At 36.0% G+C, this 22,709-nt stretch overlaps 2 protein-coding genes across 2 annotated transcripts; both read right to left on the reverse strand.

Moving 5' to 3' along the window:
* Positions 1 to 711: 711 nt before the first annotated feature.
* On the reverse strand, positions 712 to 17,563 carry LOC113749449 (vacuolar protein sorting-associated protein 52 A-like). The gene is made up of 19 exons (XM_027293198.1): positions 16,986 to 17,563; positions 16,394 to 16,451; positions 16,138 to 16,233; positions 15,731 to 15,832; positions 14,483 to 14,566; positions 14,275 to 14,355; positions 12,630 to 12,773; positions 12,316 to 12,407; positions 10,697 to 10,778; positions 7,894 to 8,076; positions 7,171 to 7,286; positions 7,013 to 7,071; positions 6,548 to 6,648; positions 3,792 to 3,842; positions 2,694 to 2,873; positions 2,474 to 2,608; positions 2,192 to 2,266; positions 1,391 to 1,448; positions 712 to 1,309 (listed from the first exon to the last, which is right to left on the reverse strand). The coding sequence occupies exons 1-19, from the start codon at positions 17,177 to 17,179 to the stop codon at positions 1,005 to 1,007; spliced, it is 2,196 nt and encodes a 731-aa protein (XP_027148999.1). The 5' UTR covers positions 17,180 to 17,563; the 3' UTR covers positions 712 to 1,004.
* A 1,465-nt stretch (positions 17,564 to 19,028) lies between these two features.
* Positions 19,029 to 21,577, reverse strand: LOC113750721 (probable beta-1,3-galactosyltransferase 8). Its single transcript, XM_027294668.1, has 8 exons — positions 21,311 to 21,577; positions 21,118 to 21,185; positions 20,641 to 20,888; positions 20,175 to 20,432; positions 19,960 to 20,047; positions 19,608 to 19,733; positions 19,292 to 19,401; positions 19,029 to 19,189 (listed from the first exon to the last, which is right to left on the reverse strand). The coding sequence occupies exons 1-8, from the start codon at positions 21,575 to 21,577 to the stop codon at positions 19,029 to 19,031; spliced, it is 1,326 nt and encodes a 441-aa protein (XP_027150469.1).
* Positions 21,578 to 22,709: the final 1,132 nt, after the last annotated feature.

Consider the following 22,709-nt stretch of genomic DNA (forward strand, 5'->3'; position numbering starts at 1 on the left):
GAAAGTTGTAAGAGAATAATGCTTGGATGTTTTATTCACAACTGTAAGGAATATAATAAGGTTATGGTACAAACCTGCGCAATTGAATAATTGTGTAAACCAGATGACCTTGTGGAGAAGATCTTGATTCAATTGCACTTTGGTAATAAGTAGGTCAGCTGCACTTTGGTAGCATGGCCGTAGTTACAGGGCTATTCTTTCCTGGTCAAGTAGCAATTGTTTAAATTGAATACTCAATAATGGTCTCGAAATCATTTTTACGAGGGATTTGCTAAAATAGTCGTCCCTTTTCGCCCTACTATTTATCAAGAGATAATATAGAACAATCTTACTTAATTTTAATGAATTTTTTTCAAAGAAGGAAGATGATAGAATCTATCTTAATCCGTGTCCGCATCTATTTACTTAGCAAAGGGGAAATAAATAAAGCATATGAGTTTGATCATTAATGATGCTGGGCATTCCAAGTACACATTAACATGCAGATTTTGAGCCCAAAGAGGTCGCGATACACGGACTTGTCTGACAGAGTTCTTCGTATCTTTCTGGTTATTTTCAAGTCCATACCTTCTCACCAGGAATATCGCTTTACATTTTTAATAAACATGAACTACTAATACGTTCTATCAATTGCGTTGCTTCTGTTGCAAAGGGTTTGGGGTGGCAGAGAGCAATCATAATGGCGGGGATTTTCTGGATCTTGAGACATAATTGATAGATGGTCCAACAAAAAATACATGCGTATATAGATATAGGATTAATCTTCTACACACTGACAGTGTATACACTTTCACCGTTAGATATATGATACATAATCCGAAATAATCCCAAAACCAAAATTCTCTTTTGAAGATCAAATGCCTTAAATTCATGATTCACCTATCCTGTTGGAAGGGGGTATGGACCGTGTATCAATGCATTCGGAGGCAAAGAATTCTATGCACCAACTGTAACTTTCGAAGGTAAAACTTACAAAGTGACGTGTACATTACTGGTAAGTTAACTCAGAAAGTCCTTGAATACTTTTTGATTTCATACATTATTGATGGTATGGAAACAAGATCTTTGTTTAGTGCAGATCCACCAGGAATCTCTTTTATGCAATCCAAAAGTCTAGTGTAGTAGAGAAGCAGCTGAGTCAAAGCAGCTCTCAATATCTCCATGCCGCAGAGGAAGTTGCTGAATGATTTGATGACATCGGTATGCATCAATTCTATCGCAGCTTTCCATCTACTTGCAAAGTCCTTCACAAGAGGCTCGATTTCAGCTACAGATATAGGCTTCTCTGACACAGCTTTTGAGTCCTCAGCTGACAGTAAATTTCACATAAGCATATTAGGAACCTTGAACAACTTATAGTTGATCTATAAGACATAATAGTCATACTTACAGGCTCTGGTCTTCACAAACTTGATGAGGTCACTGAAATGCTCCAAGAGTAACTCTTCCTGCAAAGAAAAATGACAGGGTGTCCTATTACCAAAGAGAACAAGCTGTAGCTGAGATTAACTCAAAAACTTCAGTTCAACTTCCAACAATTTCTGAGAGGCAGATTCCTTCAAAAGCAATAAGGAGTTTTAACTGTCTAGTTGAAATGCAAAGTACGCAAACTATTTCATCTTCCTTTGGAATTCTAATAAATCAAGGGATGGGAAGAAACGCTATTTTATAAACTACTATCCGTTGTCTTAATTACCAGAAAGAACAAGCTACAATCTAAATTAACTCAAAAGCTTCAGTTTAACTTCCGATGGCCCAAAAATTTCTGAAAGAGATGTTCCTGCCAGGAATCCAATCACCTAGTTGAAAAGCAAAATATGTAAACTTTTATATCTTTATTAGATCGTTCCACTACATCAAGGGATAGGGAACAATTTAGTTTGATGTTAAACAAGATCAATATATAAAATAACACAATATCTATGAATAACTATGCAACCATCTTAAAAGCTGGAATTGCAGAACAAGAGCAAAGATTACATTTAGCACCACAACTTAAAAGACTATAAAAGTAACATTCCACCAGATTTTTACCTTGCTATATTTTTAAAAGACAGATCTCTAAAAAAAAACTTATCAAGTATAGTGTTTCCAAAATGCTTCCATTTAGATCCAAGAGCAGAGAGAAAAGAAAGGACCGTATCCAGAAAGTCAAAAACGCATGCATTGAATCCATAAGTCATATGCTCACCACAAAAACAGCAGTATTGTTCTTCAGCAGATCTTCAAAGTACAATTGGATTTTCCCACCCTCTGGCCCAGCTTCCTGATACATGTAAAAATCATGTTTCAGAGCTCACAATCTCATGATTCAACCCATTTAAAAAAAGATTTAGACCATGACTACTCATCTAACAGTTTCCACAGTAGACAAAAGTAGCTGATTGTGATTAAAATCATTGAGTAAGATCACAGTTTCATACACAAACAACTAGACATTATTTGGTTATAAAGTTATATAATGTAACTATACCTTCAGTACAGAAATTGTCATGTCATAGTTGTTAATCAGGAATACAGTCTGCAACTTTGCTTTTGAGAATGTTTTTGACAGTTTGATAAGCAAGTCATCAACAGCCATTCTCAGTCTTTCCAGGTTAAGTTCAAGCTGGAAAATCACATCAAGCGAGATTAGCAATTAACGTGAATGCCAGTTCCAATTCAAATACAGAGAACCTTCCAGCATATTATACCTGCCCATCTCCATATTCCACATTTAGGTGGATCAGTGAAGCCGTGAACTCTGCATAGCGCCTCATGACATAATGAGGGTGAACATCATCTTCCCACAAACTTCTGACATTGGCATTTCGCAGGCTGTTGAGGTGCATGTCAAACACCATCTTGAAACGAGGCCATAAAGCAATATTGACCTGCTCGTATTCATTCCAGTAAGCTTCAATAGAATGTATGCCACACAATGAATCAATGATGACCCAAGGACATTGTTTTCAAACTTTCGAATCTAATTTGCAACATCACAGAAAAGCCCTTTTTTGGGAATTAATCCTCACTGAGCCGTCAGTCACCTTAGATCCATAGCTCACCATCAATCAAACTGCGGCACTGGTGGGTAAACTCGCAGTTTCAAAACATCCTTAAATCTATATGGTTTGGCTACTATATTTTCCTCAGCACATTTCATTACCAAGGTCAGCTTGATTTCTTTGGAAATGTGTTAATACTGGATAGTTGCAACAAAACTTTCCGTTAGACTAGGCGAGAAAAACGATAGCACACCCAATTATACCTGTTTTTAACATAGTAAATTGTTGCATTAGAATTTAGTTTTCCAATCACACATTAAGCTTTTTTAGAATCTGAATCATAGTTATAATCAGAGATCTGGGTTATACTAACTGCAGTGAAATAAGGAGAGAATTATCCAACACCGCTGATACAATTTCTTTCTCTTTTTAAGTGGACAATACGATTCTCAACCGTGCTGTGAAAAGAGAACATATAACTGACTATCTTATAACCATCAGTAATTTGCATTTTCATTTCAGACTAAATTTCTATTTCTGGTGATTCATGCAATAGGCTTACTTTTGCAGTATCCTAAGTCATATTGCTTAGTGGAAAGGTTCTTTTACGACAGTCCCATCTAGAAAAAAAAATAAAACCATTCTGAGTTCATTCCTAGGAAAAAAAATTTATATAACAGAAACTATCTTGGGATTTACACATAACACCAACTTCGTACAATAGAAGAAGAAAAGAAAGCTTCATGACATTTAGCAATGACAAAAGTTGATAAAGATGATACATGAAACTATCTTGGGATTTACCTTATCCAAGTAAGAATCGAGACATGGTATTCGGCGGCGTGACATTATGAGCTGACGAAAAGATAAAAGAAGCTTACTGTAAGAATCACAACAACTTTGTCAAACTAATCAAACTCATTCTACTCTTAGTAAACTTGAAGTTTTTCTGAATGCAAAACACATTTAAACAATATCAGCAAAATATAGTCAAAATGCAATTCAACTATGAAGCTTCAGTGCAATTACAAATCCTTTTTTCCCCTTGTTCAAAAACTTCGTGTTATCAGGTATTAATGAGATTTGTACAACCCGTTTCATTTGCAATTACAGGCACACAAATCACAACTGAAAAGTCGAAAGGCGTAAACATTTACTCTTAATAATAAAAAAAAAGCTAATATAAGCCGAAGGAAAACTGCTCAAAAAACTCCTATCCATATTAGAGGAGGAAGCAGTACATAATCTGGTGCAAAAATAAAATTCAGAGTCAACTAATAAGGAATAAAAATTCCATCCAAAATTTCAGTAATTATATTTACAGAGCTCAAACAAAAAGGATTCTAACCATTAGCTTGATATTGTAAAAATATTCTCAAATGATAGTGGTTCTCCAATACTTGTGGAAATATATAAATCATTTCCAGAAGGCCTTCTAGTTTTGAAAGTTGATGGTGCTCTTTTATAGGAGATCTACAATTTTCCTCACTTACCAAAGCCTGAATTTCTCTAAAGAGTCCCATACTCGATGGTTGTAACTGCAAATGGCTGCAAATATACTAACCAAAAACTATGAAAAAGCTAAAGTACTAGACATGATGAACCTTGAGCACTTCTAGACATTTGAGCCTTTAACATTTTGAGAATTATTGAGATAATTTGCCAGGCTCCTTGTTTTAACTTGACCCATGGTTGCTAACATTAATTGTAGCATATGCCAAACTTAACCATAGAAGTAAAATTCTTACATTTCATACAGAAAACGATGCTAAAAACTTATATAGTGTAATTTTCTAAACTAAAAATTTTAATTATTATAAGCCATAATCTAATGTCCTTTTCAAACCTGAAGTGCAAAATAGGTAAAGAGTGCCCCGTACAAGATGTCACTATGTGTTATTGACATAGCTGAGTAGAGTAGGCTGCAATCTTAAAGTTTTCAAACTGTGTTTCTCCACTGTATTGAAACATAGTTTGCAATAGGAGCTGTGGGAAAAACAAATTTCAAGTACGTTGATTTTGTCATTCTATGACCTTAATTGCAGATCCAACTACTTTCACAAAGTTGATTTAACATGTACTCCCATGATTCTGCTTGTTTTTCTCGCTTTAGGGTTGAGCATGATTTTCAGAAATTCAATTTTATGGGTTTGCACACCAAAGTTACTCTTGTAATTGACATGAGAGAGGATAGAAAGCCAAAAAGTTCATCATTTAAGTGTTTAGTAATGGTGGAATTGGAATGTCTAATAGCAGCTATCAATGGTATCAATGGCAGAGATTGTGGCAGAGGTTATGGGAAAGATTATGGCAGATTATATGGCAGAGGTTATGGGAAAGATTATGGCAGATTATGACAGACATTATGGCTAAAATCTGTATATATTTCTTACCTAGAATAGAAAATCAGTTACCATAGCTGTATATTAGGTCAATCAATCAAGTATATATAGGGGTTTACCAAAAATAGATTGTACAGGAATTCTTATTTAATAGAAAGGACCAGGAAGAGGAACCGGATCTCATTCCAGTCAATTTACTCAAATTTTGTCATGGTATCACAGCCTACCTTTTGAATCTATAAGATATTTTGAGTATTTTTTTTTTGGACCAATCAGAAACAGGAAACTGAAACAACATGAAGATAAACAATGAATCATAACCATCTAGAAGAAAATAGATCAGATACTTAATCCAACTACAGGCAACTAAAATTCCCTCAACAGAATATAGATAACTTAAGAAAATTTCCAATCAAAACAATAACTCAAAACAAGAATTTTGCCATAATAGACACCTCTTAGATCCAAAAGAAAATGAAAATCATATGAAAAAGCTAACCTTGCAAACTGAACTTAGGACAGGCAAATGCAATTCTTTTTCAGCATGACTAAACGATTACCTAATCTGGTGCCATAAGAAATTGACAATCATGACATAAACACAAATCCATATTCAAAAAGAAAATTGACAATCATGACATAAGCGCCATAAGACCAAAAAGACAGCTCAACATAGATGTCCTATGAACAAGAATGTATTGTGATCACTAAAAGTGGAAAAAAGAGTCAGTTACATAGTGAGTTGGTCAGACATCAATTGCAGATTCTAGAATGCACACCATTAAAGATACAAGAATAACAACACATAGCAGACATGATTATAGCGCTAGTTTCAAAAGACAAGGTTCGTAGAGCCTTTTCACTTCAATCTAGACAAACTGGGTAGGTAACAAACTCTGTTTCATGCATATTACCAAGAAAGAGAGGAGATTAGAGAGTAATGCACTAATTCCACAATGTACTAACAAAGTTAACATAACATTGGAGTTATCGATGGGAATGTTATAGCATATAAAACATCCAATGAAATACTTAAATAAATGGTATCCTTGTTTCAAGATTACACGGTTTTCCAAAAGCTTTCAAAGTTCTCTATTCCGGATTCTACACATTGAATGACCATCTAAGTTCTGATATATTATGTCAATTGGAAGGGAAAGAAGAACATAAAGTCAGTCACATCAAATGAGCTACAAGAAGTTAGAAGTTGTGCATTACCTGGTGCTGGTGTATGATGCGGATCATAAGCATCGAGCCAATAGCATCAAAACAATTTGGCAGGATCGAGTTGAAGTGTTCATCAATTACAGCAAAGGGACCTACAGTTTCAATTTGACCCATTTCATACCATAAGAATCTGAATACTTGCTAAATTAACACCAAGACTGAAAAAAAAAAAAAAAAGCATGACCAAATGGCCGGTATTCAAAAATGAATTCAGCAGTTCTAAATTCACTAACAAACTACCATGTTTCTATTGCTATTCAACAAGTTTTTAAATCTCCTAAGAGGTGATCAATATAAGAGAATAATACATTCTTATCAGGGAATGAGCTACCAAAGTAATACATTCTCATTAGCAGCAACTGTGAAGTTAGATGATCAAATTGGAAGTCATCAAAGAACTGCTATAATGACGTCCTAAAATATTCATCCCCATAGAATAGTGAATAAACAATGTACCTGCAAATATATCATTAAAAATGGATTCTTCTCCAAAGAAATCATCACAGAAAAGGTACCTGAAAGAGGGAAAAAACAAAAACATAAGAAACATTCAATTGAAGGAAAGTATCACCTTATATTCCATAAAGAATATCAGAGAGAAAAATATGTAGTACTCAGAGGTTGCAGTATCCATAAGCAGTTTGTGCAAGCTCCTGAAAAGGACTTCATAAGGATACTTTTTGGAGCTAGCTTCAGCTATATGAGGTATCAATGCAGGTTCATCTATTTCCTGTAAAATAGGTAACCTATGAATAAAGTCTTTCCAGTAAAATAGGTACCTATGAATAAATTCTTTTGGAAGAAAAACAATCCAATTTTCCAACTTTTTAAGTTCAGGGGAGGTTAGTCCACAATAGTTTCCTACAGCAAGATAGTGAAATGGAAATTTTGTTCATAACTCTATTTTGATTAGTGATTCATTGTACTATAAAAAATTTTATTATCTAGATTTTCCTTCAACCAATTAGTCTTCTTTAGTTCATAGATTTCAACCTTGACGTTTCAATAGGCTGTTTGATACCTATCAGTTCTCAGCTCAGACCAATTGAGAAATTAAGTTTCAACGTGCTTTAAAACAATTTGATTTCGAATCAAAAAATTCAATTCACATGAATTCCATGCGAAACATTAACAAAATCCATAACATATGGTGTTCAGAAGGTGGGCAGGGGGAGAACTTAAAATGAAGATGCTACATTTCTATTTCTAGATGACATATAGAGAACAACCCCAAAAATTCACCAAACAAACAAAATGATCAACACAACCATTGAAAATAGTAAAAACACTTGGAACTAAAGGTAATAAAAATAGTCCAGGTGACCACAGTGTCAAACCTTGAGAATGTTTATCCTCTCTCCTAAAGCAAAAACAGCGGATCGATTCTTCAGGGGTTCCCTTCCTCTGGAGAACAGACTACTGCTTCTTGCCTCAACACCAATTAGGTCACTCGATGTTGCTATATCCAGCTGTAATTTCTCCAGTGCTTGAATATAAGCCCGGAAATGTGCACTTAGAACCTTCAAAAGAAGAAAGTAGAATATGAAGAATTAAATAAGTGGCATTTGTTTGGAACTTAAGGGTGCAGTCCCAATATATTATTTGAACAAACAACTACTAATGAAAGTACAAATACATAAAAAATGATGGCAAACAAGTAGCAGCAAGATGAAAGATGGAATGCACATTTAGCTTAGAATCAAAGATAAAAGAATGGTAAGTATTGATGATGAAATGTAACATCAGCTTTGGCGAGGCAGTAGGTATATGGTACAGCTGCCCAAAATATAAAACTCATCTATACTGATTGACACAGAACTAGGCTAACCCCATATGCAGTTTCTCTACTTCCATGTTTTCATGATGGTGAAGAATATAAGACAGACCACAATTGAGTAGCTTGTATCACGTTTTAGCCCAAGCCAGACCTAGCAAATAATCAAAAGGTTGAGCCTTATGAATTAAATCTGTTGGTAAAGGATCAAGGACATTTCTTCGACGTGAAATTCTAAAAGTTTTGACATTTTAAAACCCCTTCCTTTGCTGCCAGAGGGTGGGGGAGATTTGGTTGTTGATATAGTGTCAAGCAAATTAGGCGTATCCAACCTTCCACGCATGATACAACCTGAGATAAGGCAAAACTAAAAATTCAAGCATGTCACTATTGTGGATAATAAAGCACTAAATTCAACAAAAGGGCAGAGGGCAACCACTAGATTATCTGTCAGCAAGCCCATCTACCACTTCAAGCAGCCATGTAGATTCGTAAGCTCGTTCTATAGACATGGTGAACCTAAATAATATAAAACAATCGAACATCAAATGAATTAAAGCTTAATGCTAACAATGACAAGCAACACCTCTGCTTCACTATAAGATTTGATAAAGTGGATCTTGTCTTCAATGGTGCAATTTGCCCCTTCTTGGTCAAACAATAGGCTTGCGAAATCCAACAAATGCAGTACCGAACTTCAAGCCAGAGTGGTACATAATTCCCATTCCAAACTACAATGACAATCATTTTGATGGTAATTGCGCCACTGGATTAACTGATTAACCACAGGGACATCACCTTTCCACATGGATTACCAGGTTATGAAAGTACCATAAAGTCAAAGAGGTAAACAGCGAATATTTAACATAGCTTGTCTCTTTTGTTATATGTTACCAAAGTAGTAATACCAAATAAGTTTGAGTAACATAGTAGTAGTACTTGTACAGATAACTTTTGCAGCACTTTAACAAAAAAGAGATGGACCCCATGGTACACTAATGCTGAGAAGAAAAGGCAAAAAGCATTGAAGAACTTCAGTTTAGATCTTCCCCTTTATCACAAAAACCAAAACCAGCTATCTCTTACAGTCCACAGGAAACCATAGGTTTCACACAACAAATCCCCAAGCTGTCTGCCATACTGCAAAGACATTGCATAACTAGCATGTATTACAGCTCAACTAGGTATCAAGTCACCACTTGCATTTCCTGCTCAACAGAAGGAGAAACTCTGCAATAAAAGGAATTCCAAGTCTGGTGGGAGCTTTTGTCCTTGAGACGTTCTATCATGCACCTAGCATAACAGGTCCAACATCAGGAAATGTGTTTGACATGGTTCTGTACTTTTGGCTAATGATTCCATGTTGCTCTCTGTATAGCTCAGGCCTACACCATAGTCTACTTTGCACACAAAATCCTTTCTTCCAAGGAGTTATTCTGATGAGAAACTGTCAAGTATTACCTACTCTGCCATATTGTAACTATCAGTTTAATCCAGAGTCACCCACCCCTCCAATCTTGTAAGTACAGATTATAAAAATTAAAGCTCTCCACCAGATAAGATTAAATGCTTGCACCAAGGTCATTCAAAAGCTGGGCTCAGAAGCATGAAATTTTCCCCAAGAAATCCATTGAATGTCAAATAGAACACTTGCACTCGCTATTTCCTCGAATCTCTAAATTTCTCCACCTAGATAATCTTGTTTCAAAAGCCAATAACTCTGCAACTATTAATCTTTTGATGGAGGCATCACCAACAAATAAACTGTATAATCTATATATCTTCTGTATAAGCTCTTTTGAAGTTAAATACACCATCACCATCAAGAGAATTAAAATGCAAAAGTTCATAGAGATAGAAACACAAAATTTATTCATGGACAAAATATAGAGTAAATTCAGAGTATGCAAAGTTGCAGGACTATACCTAGTTTAGTGCTGTGCAGTTACGGAATATGCAAAAATGACATGTATTTGAAAAATTAACTCACAAATATGCCTCGGTTTGGTTACCAGGTATCAAAGCCCCAACCCAAACCCTTTCAGTCAGCAACTACCGACAAAAACTGCTCCCACAATCAGAAGGGGGTACAATTAAGTGGCTGGTAATTGTCACTGCTCTAATAGCATCTACCTATTTTGGTTTCTACCTCTTATATTTGAAATTATATCCTTGAATATTCCTTCTATCACTATTCCCCAAAACCCTACTTCTAACCTTTTCCATCATAATTCATATCTATCAGTTTAATTCCTTTATGCCATTTGATTATGGAGCTAAAGCATTCACAGCATAATTGAATAGTTTTTGATAACTAAATTCTCAAATCATTGATAACGCTCCTTGACTAGCCTAAAGGCAATTACCTTGTTCATTGTGTCAATATATGCTGCACGAATTTCCACATATATCTCCTTTCCATGTTCCTTGAGAAAGGAAATAATATACCTGCATGTTCAACAGAATATTTCAGATCTTGCATTGGATCCATTATGGTATTTAAAGAAAAAGAGTAATAAAATTAAGTTTGAAGACCAAATATATAAGTCTAATACTGTATAAACCAACTTATATCTTCCGTTCTTCAATATGACAAGGATCAGACACATTAGAATTCTGCGGAGCCCCAAAACTAAGAACTTATAAAGGCAAGAAAGATTCTGAAGCAGGTAACAGGTTGTTAAAAATAAATACTAAATTCAATGGTGTAAAAGATCCATAACCACAAGCTCCAAGAATGAAGAGTAGGAGTCTTCAGTTATGACATATTAACGAAAAGCCTAACTCTAGCTCCCAAGATCTTTAAGATACTTATACAGCCTTTTTGCCCCTATTTCCTGGCTAATGGAAATGTGCCTCACATGTGAAAGGAGAAGGAAAACAGCTTTTGGCTTTTCTCCTTATTTAATAAACAAAGGCACAAGTGGCTAGTTTTGAGCAACCAAGAACAAGTCGTAAATAACTAAAGCTCATCAAAAGTGGAAAGGTTGCTGATTTTCTCTCTCAGAGTAGATATGCACAAGGAGGACCAAGTAACTTTCTGACAATTTTTATTTTGCAGACAAAAAAGTCAAAAGTATTGATTTTACCATCACTTTTGGCAACAAATCTTCTTTATCAATTTTATTTAATAAGAAACTCAAATTACCCCAGAATACATCTTCTGCCATGATAGTAGACATATATCACATATTAGTCATTATAAATGCAAACTACAATAATGCTCTTCAGGATTCCATTTATCAATATCAATTCTAAACCTTTCCCACTTAGAATCTAAATTCAATACTTCAGGATTATTTTGCTCGTTAAAAGGGCTTACACATACAGTATGCATACAATTATAATACGACTCCAATATCTCCTTTTTCTTTTTATCCAAAGCCTGTCTTTTAGTCTTATATAAACTATCTGGTACTTAGAATCTGACATCTGAGAAAGGCCTTTAATCGAAATTGGTCTCATATAATGAGACTCTTTATAAGCCCTTACGTTCATATTTAACTTCTCCACTTCTTGATTTAAGTCCATCAAATTATTATATATAAACATATCCATGATATGAAAAGGATTGACCAGATTCTCTAAAAAGAGAGAGCTATGGAAGAATGGGTTATATTTTGCTAAAATGGCTGTAGTAATGAAATTATTGCGAACAGTGCAAGTCTCTGAAAGTCTGCACGTGTGTAAGAGAGTGATTCCGGGTGTGTTTTGAGGTAGAGTGACAGGGAGACATAAACGAATTATATCCACCTATGAAGGAATTATATTCAAAAACTGAACAGATGCAGACTGTTCAAGTCATTGATAATATAAAATTAAGTTAAGCATTCCAAGAAGAGAGAATTAAATGAATTAAAAAAGGATATAAGCAAGACCATAACAATGAATGGTTGTTGAGTAAGTTAACCTGAAGTAATCATAATAAGAAGCTTTTAAATTGACTATATGAGAAGCAGTATAATATGACAGAGATGCAACTTACTTGTATTTCAAAAGAACACTCTGTTGAAGAATCTGGATATTAGTTTTTGGTTTCCGCAATGCATATAGCTTTTGAACCATGAAGTCAAAAACCTATATGAAGAGGGAAAATGATTTATCATTACATGACTAACTTCATAGATTCCAAGAAACATTGAATAGAACTTAGATCGATAAATTTCACAAACAAATTATTAACCTCCTGTGATGAACAATTCAGACTGATAAAACATGTATTTCATTCTTACAGGATAGACTCAAGAGTCAACAAGCATCTAAATAATTTGCCATAGCATGTTGAAACGTGCATCTTACCTTTGAAACTGCTTTCTGCCGAAGCCTCTCTAATTCAGGTTGAACATCTTTTAATGCTTTCGAAGTTTTAACCATAGGATCCACCTTAACAAAGTCCAGCTTTTTGCTCAAAATCTCTAGAGTCCTCAAATACTCATCATTAACCTGTGTGCAAGTATAAAGACAATTTACTGACCATGAAATATGAGAAGTCAAAAGCAAAGATGCATAGTGGCCTGGCAAGCCCATCAACACACTTTAAGGGATTGGGATAGCAGGGACTGGAATGCCAACAACATCTCAAACAGACAACTATGGACAAGCAACCAAAAGGGGGGAGGGGACAAACTCAAGCAAGATCAATTCAAAGCCAGTCCAAAGAGTATATGAGACAAATAGCAAGTGGAAGCCAACTCAGCCAGTTCAGTAACTGGGCAAATTGCAATACAATTTACTAATCATTGTATTTGTCAAGGTACTTTTCAGCAAGCAAACACAACAATTATTTATTCTACCTGTCAATAACCTTTTAATTCCAATTCTTCTCATTACTTGGTAGTTGCCCTATAATGCCAGCTCTTATGCTTTCTGTGTTGCCTAGTCTTTCAATGAAGGAGAAGAGTATGGTGTGCGTAATTTAATGAAATCTCTCCATGCAATTTCTGAATATTGAATTTCGGTGGAACAAGCATCATTGCGGGGTTTGTTATCCTGCGAATATTTTTTCAAAAAGGCATTTGATACTCAACTGATGTCTTTTTTCCTTGATACTCCAGCATCTTCCATATGATTTATAGGCCTCAGAAAGACCTCAAACTGAGTTTAATGCTAACTCAAAACAACTTAAAAAAAAAATTAGCCTGTTTTTAACATGAGCATGCAATTAGCAAAAACAGAAAAGGCTAAGTACTATGAAACGAAATATGAACTGGTCAACGAGATAATGTGTTAATTAAACCTTCAGATCTTATGATGGCAATAAAAGGCCAAAGGAATCAATCAACAGAGACATTTGGCATCACTCACAAAATTCTAAACCCTAAATGTGAATGGAAACCATATTATCCACAAGAAAGGTTTAGAGTCATATGACAAGTTCCAAAGTGCAAATTAGAATGTAGCCATGCTTAACCTACTTGCGTTTCTGCGGAGGTATATATTCTAGTATGTCTATCAGTATCTCATCCCAACATTATCTGCAACTTGAAGCTATTTTCAGTTCTCAATTTCGCGCCTAACTTTCCCCTTTTCTAATCAAATGAAAAAGAAAGTTATTTCTGAAAAGGACATTTGATGCGCATTTTAATTACATCTTTTGCCTGTCAAACAGTTTTTGCTACCTCTTTACCATTGTAAAAGATCATTTTTAAGACTGACTATTCTCGGATGCTTTACAAAGCTAAGGTATTTGTAACAGCCCCACTTTAGGATTTACCCAACTGTTTTCTCTTGTAACCTTTGCAACTCATTAGATGTACAAGAGACAGAAAGCTAATCAATCAGTAGTATCAACTTGAAGTTAAGGGACAATAAGATAGTCAATAGACAACAGTCATAACACTATGAAAGAGAGACTAAAAATGTACTTGTGTCAAATAAGCTACCAAACTGAAGGAGGTAAAGGATAAAACTGGAAATGGGTAATAAAAAACAGAATTCAGAATACCTCTCCATCAACAATTATGTCTATCATCCTTGGTGGCACAATAATATCTTCAACAAATTTTGCCAACTTTGATTCCGCAACCTGTCAAAGAACATAAGCAGTTATAAAAGGCAGAAAAATGCCACCGAGCCTTTTGTGCTAGATACTGACTAGAGAGTTTACAATTACAAGAGTACTCCACCCAATAGGAACAAAGTAAAATTCATACCTTGCGATTTTTCAGCTTCAACCCCATATCCATGGACTTCTCTTGAAGAATTTTTATATCTGAACTTATAGAACCTATCTCAGCCTATGGCAAAAGTTACGAGAAGTATAATAAGAACATCGGACGACATCCAGAATAAAAAACTGAAAGATAAACAATAGAAAAGAGAAAGGATCTGCAGAAACCGATTAGACAGATGTACAGCCAAAATGCACTTTCTGACATTCTAACAGCAAAACATTCAAAGACCCAAACAAAGTAGATAGTTGATGCAGGCAGGAGCACGAGAAAAAGAAAAGTCACTTTAATCCATGATACAGGTTTGGTTTTTAGGATAAACCAACAGAAAACCTTGATTATGGGGCTAATTCAGCACCCAACCTTAATAGTTTACCTGAAGAACCAAGAAGAAATGATACACTTTCATTAGATGTCAAAATCTGAATTACACATGCAAAACCTGAACACTGTCCTTATCACTCTAATTCTCACCATCTTAATCTCATTCTTCCCTGTCCTTATCTTTCCAATCTGATAGGAGTTAACCTTAACCTACTAATATTAAGAAATTTATCCTGCACGAGTAATGCTCTGACATAAAAATTCATCCCAGTTCAGTTACTTCTGTACAAACAGATCAAAGTGGAAAGTATGAGGAATTCCACAAGCACAAATCTTGATAACAAGAACTGCCAGAATTCAAAACTGTGATCTTCTTAATCTATGGATTCCACGAAATATAAAGTATTAGACTGGGAATTGCTTGCTATTCTGCCTTCTCAACTAACTCAGCCCCTAGTTTAATTCTCTACAGTAACATGTGTAGCTCCTCCTAGTTGTCAAGTAAGGTAGGACTCTTGGCATTTGTACCTATTTCAGCTCAATCACTAGTAGATGGTACAAAAGCACAAAGCATTCTGTTCAGCATTCAGTTTAACTTGCTGCAGTCAAAGCACATTGGGTTAAACGCACAAGAGGTAACAATGGAGGTTATCATCTGTAAATCAACCTAAAAAGAGACATAAAAATTATAAATGGAACAGCCTTCCCTCTCCATTGATGCAATATACAGACATAAACTAGGGCCATGATTGCTTGATGGAATTAAAAACAGCAGTAAAATTAGAAAAGTATAAATGAGTCCATGCTTTAGAAGTTTCCAATTCCATTGACGACGAAAGTTCAAAATGAATGGTATCTTGATTGCATCAATATGAAAAATTGAGCAACAATGATGGAATGCAGTACCTGGAATCCACTAAGTAGGGTCTCCATTTGTGAGAGTATAATGTCACAATCACGTATTTGATCATGAAGGGAGACCAAGTTGTCACTTTCCTTAATGTAATCCTAAAGGGACACAAGGGATAGCTATCATGTTAGAGAAAATAAAGTAAAATCTTTACCAGACATATATAGCATGACAATGTCAATAGCCTGTCAACCATGAACAGAAACAACACTCTTAAGACATTTCCCCATGAGTACAAAGTTCTAAAATTCACAAGGCGAGCTTTTGGACTGCCTAAAGGATAAGCAGCTTGACAACATGAAAGTCTCGCTACAAGCATGCTCTAGCTTACAAGAAATTGCAGACATATAATCCAACAATAGACAAATTTGGAAGGAGGAGAAGTATAGTGAGACCAACCTACCTCAATGGATTCCAATTCAACTTGGCGTACATTGCTCTCAACACCCTTTGTGTACTCTCGAAGCTTTGTTCCCTTAGACAAGATGTTTGCCACTACCTTTCAAAGAGCACAGCAGAAAACATAAGGCAAGAGGCGAAAATGTTGTATGCAAGAAAAACAACATACAGACAACAAGGAAAAGTAGACAGCTTTTCATTACTTGAAAATGGGAAATGAAGAAAGTGAAAAAAAAAAAAAACAAAAGAAAAGGACATACTTGATCATGCTTGCATTCTTGAAGCTCTTGCTCTAGCCCTTCAAGTGATATATCCTCACTATCAAAAAAAACAACACCATTATATATCCCAAAAAAGAATCAGCAGAATAGGTGCGGGAGGAGAAGAATAGAAACCCACAGTGGAACACTAATCCTACTAACTTGAGATCTTAAATATATCAAATCTCAAAGAAATTGGATAGTGAATCGATGAGGATGAAGAAGAAGCCCAAGCCTCCCAAGCAAGAAGTCTAACCCCCTTTTTATTTATTTTAGATTAAAAAAAAAAGATAATTGATAATCCAAGACATCAGACTGATGAAGAAACAGACCAATTAGATCCCAAACCCAATCATTCGAAGAAAATTTGAATCAAATTCATTTTCATCAAACTAATAGTAGGAGATAAAAGCTTTTTTTCAACTCGCAAATCAACAATAACCATGATATATCAACTAAATATTCATTCTGATCAACACAAAAAAAAATAAGTTTTTTTTTCTTTTTACGGTTCGATAAATCTAACTACCCACAAACAAATGCAAAAAAGGAGAAGTAAATCGAATATGTTTGGAGGAAGAAATTTCCAAACCTGGCATCATCATCGTCGCCGCCTCCGCCAGTCAAGTCCCCCACATAGGATTCCAAATCCGAAACAACTGGATGAATCATCTTCTGGCCCCCATTTTCATGCTCATCATCATCATTATTGTTTCCCTTCGCCAATTGTAATTTGTTAGAATCAACCTCGGCGGCCGCGGCGGCTGCAGAAGCAGAAGAAGCCATCCCCAACTCAAAGATAAATATCAGATCGCTACAACTGATTGATGCAACGGAGGAGTAGTAGGCTACTAGTAATACACATTACACAAGTAACAACACGACAACAAAGCTGTGTTTGGAATGAATTTAATACGCCAGATCCATGCCACCGATTAATAGGAGTTTTCTCCAGGGAGGGAGGACGTTGTTAGTTACCATTTACCGAGCAAGGTACAAGTTTTTCAGGGTCATGTACACCATTTCACTGCCACCGAGTTCCGGAATATTACTGAAATGAAAATAGCCTCCAAGCTGGGACTGGCGGTCTGTCTAAGGTTCCAGGTTATCGTTGCTGGCGCTTTTGGGGCGACCTCTGCTCAGTCGTCTGGTGATTCCAAGATACCCTTTTAAATTGAAAAAAAAAAAAAAAAAAACCTCCAGCAGTACAGAATAGCAAGTACCTGACGACGGACTTCTATTTTGCACCCTTTAACTAGTAATTGATTCTTGAGTGGCATCTGAAACTTCCAAGTTTGAGCACATTGCATCCACTCTAAAACTCTCATATGTGTCCCATTTACGTCCAAACGTTACCAAAAATGGTTTAAACTCATGTAATGTAATCCGTCCCATTTGAGTCTAATCTTGACATAGAAGAAAGAAGTGTGCACACAACTAAATGAATTAAGAAAATAAAAGAAAATTATTTTTTTATGCTTTTATCAAATTACCGGATAATGCAAAAGGAAGCCAATGACCCAAAAAAAAAAAAAGGAAAATATGGGTTTCAACTGGAATTTATTGAGGATGGACAAATCCAAGTTTAATCTTACAAGAAAATTCTTAAGATATGCTAAAGACTAAGGTTGTGTTTGGATTGCATTTTCCGTGATTTTTCATGGAAAAATTACTGTAGCGATTTGATGTATGTGAGGGAAAAAGGTAATAGGGAAATGTGATTACGGAAAACGATGTAATTTTTTGACGGAAACCGGCAATCCAAACAAGGCCTAGGCCTCGTTTAGAGTTGCAGTACTTTTAATTTTTTTTTAAAAAAAAGAAGCACTTTTAAGTGTTAAAAGTATTTTTAAGACATTTGATGAAAATCATTCCATAAATTTAAAAGTGAAGCTTTTAGTGTTGAAAGCACTTTTTGAAAAAAAAAAAAAAAAAACTCAAATTTTAGTGCTTTTATAGTAAATTTTGTAATTTAAAAAATAAAACATTAAATCTAATCCTTTTATCCTATATTATAAACTATACATTACATATTATTCAATATAATAAGTACTTATTGAGTTATGTCTCGATACGCCACTAATAGGTAAAAGGGATGATGATATAGCTAAAATTACAGTTGAAGAACAGAAACTTCCGGTTGGAAAATTATAGTAATATGCTTTTGGTATTTATCATTTAATGTGTATTTATTCTTAATGTTTTTTTTTGTTAACAAAGTCAAGGAATGAATGAGTAATATTGCGATTTCCCAGCGACAGAATATGGAGATCTCCATACTTCCTTTAGCTTTGCTTACAATACTAACGCTTGGACTCGAATAGCTAGGATAGATTTGTAAAACTTGTGAGAATGGAATACATTGAAATTTAAGATTGGATTTAAATCAGGCAGATCTTAAAATTTAAGGTGCAATACATTGAAATTTAAGATCCGAAGTGAGAATTGAATAAAAGTTAAAAGAGTAAGACTTGTTCAACGACAAAATTAAAGAGTTAAAACTCTGGGCTAGCTAGCTGAATTCGGGTTCTGGTTTGAAATGATCGATGATCGAACGGTAGCCTCCAACTTGAGATTGATTGCCGGCGGCCATGGATGAATGCAAGGAAGGAATTAATGATGGGAATGAGAGTATTTAGAAATCGGCATCAACAATATTACTCCAAACAGCCCCGTCTCCTTCGCCGCAAGCGCTGTGCACAGCTTTCATCCTCTGCACTGAGTTGCATATCCCGCTGCATGACCAATCAAATGACGCAATGCATGTCTTCCCTCCTTCCCTTTTCCACTCACAGTCTGCCCCAAAAAAAAATTAAATTAAATTAAGTCCTACCAATAATATAAATAAATATAGTACTCATAGCATTGTACATTCATTAATTAATTATTGTTACGTACCAGGAGGGGTTCCACAACACATGGAGCGATCGTCCACGTGTTGCACTTCCAAGCCAATGAACCACGACCCCAGCGACACGTCCTCATTAGCATACCGATGCAAGATCCCCCTACACCATACCATGCATGCATATATAATAGGAGGAGTACCGATGGAGCACACGTACATATATTTGCAGATGGAATCATCCATCAGCAAATCAGCATCTTAGTTAACTTTGACTGTGGTCATATATATATATATATATATATATGTATGTATGTATAGGCAAGCATGTGCATATATATTTGATAATTAAACCAATCAGTATCTTACGAGTTGATGGAGATATAGGTGGCAAGGTCCTTAGAGATGGCATATATTTGACCGGTGGCATGCCTAAAGTACTTGTTGCCTTCTTCCCCAAATTTCCAGAACTCTGGCTCGTAATACTTGACTCCCCTGCCATGCCATGATTAATTTCAAGGGAAAACCAGCAACCCATTAATTATAAGTAAGTGTTAAGCAAGACTAGTACGTACTGACTCAAGAATATATATATATATATATGGTGCATGGTGCTGCATATAGATGTGTATGTACATGTAATATTTGAAGTATTACACAGAAAAAAAAAAAAACACTAGCTACTAGGTAGAAACAAATGTTACTCGTGAATTCTACTCACTTCTGAGAGAGAACAGGTCCAGACTTCATGCACCCAATATAGGTCCTGGGTTGTGATTTGTAGCGGGCAAGAGTGTTTACAAGCATACCTACAACATATATATATATATACATGACCAGTGCAAATTAGGCTAATTATATGATGTGATTATTAATTTGCAGCTGTATGTATAATTGGTACGTAACTAAGAAGCAGCAGAGAGGAGCAGTACGTACCCAAATTGACATGGACATCATCGTCCACCTTGACATAGAAGTGGGCATCCCAAATTGAGACTGCAGTGGAGAAGTAGAGTCGAGTTTTGGAGGAGAGTTGGTGGTATCCTTCAACGTGATCCAGTCTGAGGATGTCCCCGTACTCCGCATCCTCAGCATCAATGGCTCGATCCAGAACTCCTCCCGGTGTTGCACTGTGCCCTATCACAAATCGGATCACTATTCCTTTCTCCTTCTCCAATTTCTTCAACATATTTCCTATACATGATCATTATATAGAGTGGATTAGTAGCACATAATCATGATCATCATTCTTTATAAAAATCAGAGGGAGGTATAGGTAATGCACTTTTCTTTTCTTTTTTTGGGTAGGTAACATTTTATTAATACCCAAGAAAGATACAAAATATAGGTACCGCACCTGGCGTCTCTTATAAATAAAGATCATTAGTATTAATTAACCTACCTTTGAGCAGCCAAGTCTCTCTGAGGGATTCACGCCGTCTCTTGCTGCTGAAAGCTGTATTAATTCCAATAACAACAAAGGCCTTCTTCTGCAGCAGGCTACTAGTACTGGAGGTGGAATTTGAGGAGTTTTTGCGTAGATCATGATCAAGTGAGGAGTAGTACTGCTGCTGCTGGGTTTTCCGACTACTCCTAGTCCGAGCTGCTGACAATTCCATCTCCAATGTTGATATCGTTTTGTCTAATGACCTGTTTAATTAATTAGAGATCATTAACAAACGAAAAATAAAATCATTACGCATGCAAGCAAGCAGCAATATTTTTTGTTATATAAGTATAATTAAAGGGAAACATGCATTGTTGATCGTGATCCTAGCAATTAAGCTGAGGGGACTGCAGGCTTATAACTCAAACAGCAGAAGAGTGATTAAATAGTCAACAAGGAAAATCAGGCATCTTGTACTATATGCTGTCTTACTGGATCGCTTGATGTGTCTTTCTCACTTCTTCCATAACGTCTCCAGAGCCCATTTCCGTCAATTTCTTCTGGAGCACATGGACAAATATATATACAGGCAATCATTAACTAGTTTTAATTCATTTTACGTATGAAGGAAGAGTTTCAAGAAAATCATAGCTCAAGTACTTAAATTGGTACGAAGTTTAATTACCCGTCTCTGATGATCACATCCATTTGTAACCAGCTGCTGGGTGCTGAGCTTTTCCCCATGATGATGAGTGGTGGGGATGCTGGAAATGGCACGACGTCCTATACTTTGAGTTTTCGGGGCAGGGCGACTAGTAGCTGTGATCAGGGCGGTGGTAGTGGACGACTTTGTGCCCCGGCTGCTAAAAACAAGTGATCCTGCCAGGAAGCTGGCAACACATAGCAGAAGTATGGCTTTCCCAGAAAGCACTGATGATTTCCCAGCCCGCATTCTCTTAATTTATTAACTTTTTTTGAAGAGAGGAAGGAGGGGGGGGGGGGGAGGTCAAGTTGCCAGGCTCGTGGCCCTGAGTTCAACAACAAATGCCACCGCAATCCAACAACGGTCGGAATCTTTTCTGTCAGCACTCAGCAGCAGCTTTACCTCATGTGTTGTGGTGGGCTGTAGCTGCCGAGCGCTTTGTTGCCGAAGTTCTTGAACATGCATGGACCAAAACGCAGATGTCTGGATGGACTTGGGAAAGTGGAAAAAATTGATAGTAATGATTATCAATATATATATATATATATAAGAAATGGTCGGAGCTTGAATTGTTGTATGGAAGAGATATGTAGCTAGAGACGTAGGTAGGTAGGTAGGTAGCTAGTGTGCCCATTTGGCTTGGAAGCTAATCGATATATATTGAGGGTTAATTGGTGTGTGTGCTGTTCCATCATGCATGGGAAGCAGCCAGTAGCTGGAGAGGGAGCGGGGGAAAAGGGACTAATTATGGGAGGGCAGTTTAATCATGTGATTTTCATGTTTCAACAAACCCACTCATATCCTAGCTTCTGCCAATACTTCTCCCCAGGTTGCCCGTCTAATATGGAGAACGCAACTCAAGTGTCCCACCACATATATGTGTGTGTGTGTGAGAGAGCATAACCACTCCAATATCCCATCAGATGCGAATGCTAGTTTTTTTTTTTCTTTTTTTTTTTGTGTTAATATATGTGAATGCAAGTTAACGCAATAATATTCCTAGGTCGAATCAAATTCAGATGTATAAAGGAATATATATATATATATAGCCCAAATACGGATTATATTATAAGTTTGAATACGGATCCTCTCATGATTTTCTGTTATATGTTGGATCATGTCCTTTGCGTACTGTTGTAGTATTACTAGTTAATGTGGACCTCAGCGCAGCGCGCGAGGTTGCCTGGGTTTGGTGATATATGTGGTGTTTTTTGAGCTGTGAACGCGTCTGTTAATTAGTTTAAGTAGAACCTTGTGGGAACCATAATGCCTCTGTTGATGAGATCACTAGAGAAGGTTCAAATAAGCGAGAACCATACAAACTAAGGTCAAAGGTATACTCTCATTTTGCTTTAGAATAGATGACTGGCATCAAGCAAGG

This window comes from Coffea eugenioides, chromosome 10, assembly GCF_003713205.1.
Source record: "Coffea eugenioides isolate CCC68of chromosome 10, Ceug_1.0, whole genome shotgun sequence".
NCBI lineage: Eukaryota > Viridiplantae > Streptophyta > Magnoliopsida > Gentianales > Rubiaceae > Coffea > Coffea eugenioides.

Excerpts from the sequence above, each read along its gene's own strand:
- LOC113749449 (XM_027293198.1), bottom strand. The coding sequence starts at position 17,179 with ATGGCTTCTTCTGCTTCTGCAGCCGCCGCGGCCGCCGAGGTTGATTCT. Across the intron at positions 6,649-7,012 it reads TTTTAATGATATATTTGCAG|GTCCCTTTGCTGTAATTGAT; the intron begins GTACATTGTTTA and ends TTGAAACTGTAG. Across the intron at positions 1,310-1,390 it reads GTTTGTGAAGACCAGAGCCT|CTGAGGACTCAAAAGCTGTG; the intron begins GTAAGTATGACT and ends ATTTACTGTCAG.
- LOC113750721 (XM_027294668.1), bottom strand. The coding sequence starts at position 21,577 with ATGCGGGCTGGGAAATCATCAGTGCTTTCTGGGAAAGCCATACTTCTG. Across the intron at positions 21,186-21,310 it reads GATGTGATCATCAGAGACGG|AAGAAATTGACGGAAATGGG; the intron begins GTAATTAAACTT and ends CATGTGCTCCAG. Across the intron at positions 20,889-21,117 it reads AAGACACATCAAGCGATCCA|GTCATTAGACAAAACGATAT; the intron begins GTAAGACAGCAT and ends TTAATTAAACAG.